This window comes from Limulus polyphemus, unplaced genomic scaffold, assembly GCF_000517525.1.
Source record: "Limulus polyphemus unplaced genomic scaffold, Limulus_polyphemus-2.1.2 Scaffold8873, whole genome shotgun sequence".
NCBI classification, from domain to species: domain Eukaryota; kingdom Metazoa; phylum Arthropoda; class Merostomata; order Xiphosura; family Limulidae; genus Limulus; species Limulus polyphemus.
The window spans coordinates 6494-12631 of record NW_013674483.1 but is presented as its reverse complement, the minus strand read 5'-3'; the positions used below and the strand labels follow the sequence as shown (position 1 = coordinate 12631).

General features: G+C 36.1%; 1 protein-coding gene across 1 annotated transcript; it reads right to left on the bottom strand.

Moving 5' to 3' along the window:
- Positions 1-1661: 1661 nt before the first annotated feature.
- Positions 1662-4057, bottom strand: LOC106475614 (cholecystokinin receptor-like). Its single transcript, XM_013936289.2, has 2 exons — positions 3673-4057; positions 1662-3374 (listed from the first exon to the last, which is right to left on the bottom strand). The coding sequence occupies exons 1-2, from the start codon at positions 3731-3733 to the stop codon at positions 2863-2865; spliced, it is 573 nt and encodes a 190-aa protein (XP_013791743.2). The 5' UTR covers positions 3734-4057; the 3' UTR covers positions 1662-2862.
- Between the last annotated feature and the right edge of the window lie 2081 nt (positions 4058-6138).

Genomic DNA, 6138 nt, shown 5'->3' with positions numbered 1-6138 from the left:
TACCAGATATTCCAAAGTTTGGCCTCCCTCTTATCTTTACCGTACCAGATATTCCAAAGTTTGGCCTCCCTCTTATCTTTACCGTACCAGATATTCCAAAGTTTGGCCTCAAAGATAAGAGGACCGTACCAGATATTCAAAAGTTTGGCCTGCCTCTTATCTTTACCATACCAGATATTCCAAAGTTTGACCTTACCCTTATCTTTACCCAATTAAGCTTCCAAAAATTGGTCTCTCTCATTTTATTTTCCGGATGGAAATTAAAGACTAAAAAAGGTCTTCCTGAGTAACTAAATATAAACACACTCATAGTACAAAATAGTAAATTATATTTATGTTAAAGTGAGGTAAAGAATTTCAAAAATTCTGTTTTTTAGATGTTTACTTCATTTGATGGTAAGGCTTCAAGGATTCTCTCTTTTGTTTTTAACAAGTCGTCTTGTAAATAAACGTTTCCGAGACCTGTTGGTACTTTTCTATACTGCCAAAGATAAATCCTCTCGACCAGCCACTTGATATTTCAAAATCCTTGAATTTTCAACTCGGTATTTCTATTTGGTATTAGCTATAAAACTGTTTTATCTCTGGTGTTCTTGAGGTTCATTTCATATCTTGATATAATATTAATGTATTCGTCTACTTAGCCATTGATTAGAGGAAAGTCTGTCACGTTCCATTTAAATACACCAATCACGTTTCGACATTATCGTTTTCTATAACAGTTATAAAGAAAATAATCTGACTCTTTCCAGAAGTGTATTAAACTTACAAAGATATTCTGGAATATTCTTCATTGGGCGAGTATGGCCTAGTAATAAGCTTGCCGGATTGTGAATCCGAAGGTTCTTGGCTCGCGTCTCGTGACGGAATATCACATTCAACAGGTTGAGGCCCGTGGGCGCGTTAGAAAAGTTCACCATTTATTCAGAGTAGCCAATGAATAGGCGGTGGGTGTTTTACTCATTTCTATAAGTTCAAAACCAGGGACGGCTGGCGTAGATAGTCTATGTATAGCTTTGAGGGAACATTTTGAAACAAATAAAATAGTATTCTTCATACCCAATAGGGGGAGTAACGAGGGTCCTGATTCTGACCAGGAACAAGTTTTAAAACAATATCTGACAGTAGAATTAACTATAAAATAATGCAGAGGCTGGTTCGAGAGTTTTTTATTTTATTTCGAGAATACGTTAGGATATGCAGTTATATCAGTTTCTCAATTGTAAATAGTCAGTGTTTAAAATGAACATTTCTTTCACATCAATGGCATTTCTAGGACTTTTTATTTGGAGGGCATAAGGGGGGCAGACAAAATTAATACTCACGTAAGTGGGAGTCACATTTTAAAGTTTTAAAAGACTAAATCTCAGATGGGGGGTTAGAGCTCTTCGGTGTGGTCTGCTGCCACATTGTAGAGAATTTAAAAGTTTTAAAAGACTAAATCTCAGATGGGGGGTTAGAGCTCTTCGGTGTGGTCTGCTGCCTAATGGAACGTATTATCAACACGTAATGTACTCGTGACATATCAACACATCACACTCATCACTCTGATCATTAAAACATCCAAGACACACCCTAATCCACTACAGCGGTACTGTGCTATTAGATACCTTGAGTTTCCTGCTACTTGTTTATGGTTTTCACAAATTTTTATTTATTTATAAACACATCGTAGATCAGATATTTTACAGCTCATTCTGACAAGGTACATTAACAGAAGCTTTCTGATTGGACACAAACAGTTCTAGTTCAGTTCAACATTACTGAATACACGGATTATCTATGGCACGTGTTTTCCTCGTTTGTCTTGAATTTTATTGTCTTCCGAGTTATCTAGAACACTGCATAGTTGAACAGACTTTAAGGGTTATTTCATGTACTATAACACCGTCTGTTCATGTACTATAACACCGTCTGTTCATGTACTATAACACCAACTGTTCATGTACTATAACACCGTCTGTTCATGTACTATAACACCGTCTGTTCATGTACTATAACACCAACTGTTCATGTACTATAACACCGTCTGTTCATGTACTATAACACCGTCTGTTCATGTACTATAACACCGTCTGTTCATGTACTATAACACCGTATGTTCATGTACTATAACACCGACTGTCCATGTACTATAACACCAACTGTTCATGTACTATCCGACTGTTCATGTACTAAACACCAACTGTTCATGTACTATAACACCGTCTGTTCATGTACTATAACACCGACTGTCCATGTACTATAACACCGACTGTTCATGTACTATCCGACTGTTCATGTACTAAACACCAACTGTTCATGTACTATAACACCGTCTGTTCATATACTATAACACCGACTGTTCATGTACTAAACACCAACTGTTCATGTACTATAACACCGTCTGTTCATGTGTTATAACACCGTCTGTTCATGTACTAAACACCAACTGTTCATGTGCTATAACACCGACTGTTCATGTACTATAACACCGACTGTTCATGTACTATAACACCGACTGTTCATGTGTTATAACACCGACTGTTCATGTACTATAACACCGACTGTTCATGTACTATAACACCGACTGTTCATGTACTATAACACCGACTGTTCATGTACTAAACACTAACTGTTCATGTACTATAACACCGTCTGTTCATGTACTATAACACCGACTGTTCATGTACTATAACACCGTCTGTTCATGTGTTATAACACCGTCTGTTCATGGGATATAAAACCGTCTGTTCATGTGATATAACACCACCTGCTCACATCTTTTATACAACATAAATTTACGATGAATATAAATCCAAGGTTCTCTCGTTTGATTAAAATATCCTTCTTATAAGGTATGCTTTTCTTCCAGTAGGTTTATTAAACAGTGTCCTCGTTTTTAACAACTATCGACGTCTCCTGGAAACATCTTTGGGGTTCAAAGTTCCTCTGGGATACTGATGCAATTCTTAAAGTTCCCGACAGGCTGTTAGGAAGCTGGTGGTGCCATCTGGTGTTCTTACAACCAAAGATGCTAAGAAAGCTTTGCCGAAATTTGGAATTCATAAAGCAGTAAGTAATAGGGTTACAGCAAGAAGAAGTATAGGCTAATAAGTGGAAGAAAGAAATGCCTTGATAGCCAAGACCGCCGTAAACCCCTCGAGGGTTGAAGAGGCTCACCGTGTTGATGACGTGGATTGGAGTCCAGCAGATGAAGAACTCCAGAACAACGACAAAAAGCATCTTAATGACGCGTTTCTTCTGAGCCAGGGATCTCTCCATATTACTGACGATGTTCAGATTACCTTTTCTGGTTCTCTGTACTCCACTGCTCACTGTAGCTAGTGACTCTTGATCTCGTCTTTTTCTTCGAGATGTTGCATCTCTTTGAACTGAGGAAAAGAGAAAGAAACGCAGGACTGAGAAGTGTTTTTTTACAAATCAATTAAAATACGATCACGGATTAGTTGTCTTGGATAACTAAGTTCCAGTACAACAAGAGAACACGAGAAAACGCTTGGTTGAAGAATGCAAGTGATCTCAGAAAGACAAGTCCCTTCTGAATTATTAAACTTCCAAATGCAGGTAATAAAGTAGCCAAGAAAGAACAGTTTACAGTTAATTCATATAACCAGAACTACATTTAATCTTGTAATCTATTCAATAAAAATATCAAACACATTTTCTTACTTCTTAGAGGTCGAATAGTTCGCCAGAGGGTCACCGTGATGAGTGAGTAGGTTATAACCATTATTAACAGTGGAGTGACCAACAGGACAACGTCCAAGAAAATGTTGAATATCTTCTCAAGAGTGTCACTTGGCCAGGATTCTCGACACTTAAAGCGGTCTGTAATATTTACAGATAATACTAAGCCACTTGTACTGTTAGAAGTGCTGTAACTTCTCTAACATTTACGGTTCATTGTTAAATAGATAATACTAAGCCACTTGTACTGTTAGAAGTGCTGTAACTTCTCTAACATTTACGGTTCATTGTTAAATAGATAATACTAAGCCACTTGTACTGTTAGAAGTGCTGTAACTTCTCTAACATTTACGGTTCATTGTTAAAAGATAATACTAAGCCACTTGTACTGTTAGAAGTGCTGTAACTTCTGTAACACTTACAGTTCATTGTTAAACAGATAATACTAAGCCACTTGTACTGTTAGAAGTGCTGTAACTTATTTAAAATCCACAGTTCATTGTTAAACAGATAATACTAAGCCACTTGTACTGTTAGAAGTGCTGTAACTTATTTAAAATCTACAGTTCATTGTTAAACAGATAATACTAAGCCACTTGTACTGTTAGAAGTGCTGTAACTTATTTAAAATCTACAGTTTAATGTTAAACAGATAATACTAAGCCACTTGTACTGTCAGAAGTGCTGTGACGTCCGTAACATTAAATAAACTGCTGTTTACTGTCTGCAATAAAGAAAACCTTCGTAGCCAAACGACAGAAGTGACCTGGATCTGATCAAAAGGTTAACTTCACTGAATTTTCTCATCATGTTTTCAGTTTGTTAAAAACAAACAGAGCTACGATACTTAAGTCTGTTACAGTCCTACCAAACAGACAAAGTTACAATAGTTAAATCTGTTATAGTCATACCAAACAAACAGAGCTACGATACTTAAGTCTGTTATAGTCCTACCAAACAAACAGAGCTACGATACTTAAGTCTGTTACAGTCCTACCAAACAGACAAAGTTACAATAGTTAAATCTGTTATAGTCCTACCAAACAGACAGAGTTACGATACTTAAGTCTGTTACAGTCCTACCAAACAGACAAAGTTACAATAGTTAAATCTGTTATAGTACTACCAAACAGACAGAGTTACGATACTTAAGTCTGTTACAGTCCTACCAAACAGACAAAGTTACAATAGTTAAATCTGTTATAGTCCTACCAAACAGACAGAGTTACGATACTTAAGTCTGTTACAGTCCTACCAAACAGACAAAGTTACATTTGTTAAATCTGTTATAGTCCTCCAAATAGCACCTTAGTCGATTACATGACGAACCCCATGTCTCGAACGAGAACAAAACTGCACTTTAAAAGTTCTTAAGCAATAAACCGATCTGTAAATTGTAATGTGACAAAAATGAAATAAACCAGGAGCCTCACAAAGGTCAGGGGTAGGACTATAACAGACTTAAGTATCGTAACTCTGTCTGTTTGGTAGGACTATAACAGACTTAAGTATCGTAACTCTGTTTGTTTGGTAGGACTATAACAGAGTTATGTATCATAGCTCTGTCATCCGTTACGCGTAGAATAAAATCAGTAGTGCCACAAATCAATACAGAAAATTTGAATATTGTATATCTAATACAGAACACTTGGCTGTTGTATATCTAATACAGAACACTTGGCTGATGTATATCTAATACAGAACACTTGGCTGTTCTATATCTAATACAGAACACTTGGCTGTTCTATATCTAATACAGAACACTTGGCTGTTATATATCTAATACAGAAAACTTGGCTGTTGTATATCTAATACAGAAAACTTGAATATTGTATATCTAATACAGAACACTTGGCTGTTATATATCTAATAGAGAACACTTGGCTGTTATATATCTAATAGAGAACACTTGGCTGTTATATATCTAATAGAGAACACTTGGCTGTTATATGTCTAATAGAGAACACTTGGCTGTTATATATCTAATACAGAAAACTTGGCTGTTATATATCTAATACAGGACACTTGGCTGTTGTATATCTAATACAGAACACTTGGCTGTTATATATCTAATACAGGACACTTGGCTGTTGTATATCTAATACAGAACACTTGGCTGTTATATATCTAATCTGGTATATATATAAGATGGTCACAACGTGACGAGGTAATGAGTAATTGAACTGCAGTCAGAGAGAATATTGTTAAGCACGTGAGAAGTTCGTTGAGAGTTATAGTGTTGTTACATAGCGACTGTTGAAATTAAGTGTATCGTAAAGTTGTATTCGGAAAGAATAAACCAGTTTTATTTAGGAAAGGACTTGTGTCGCTAAAGTTTCGTCGGAACGAATTTACGGAAAATTAACTAACGACTGGAGGTAACAAATTGGTTGTCAGAAAGTGGGATAAAAAAAAAAAAGAAGAAAAAAAAATGGAAACCAGAAGCAG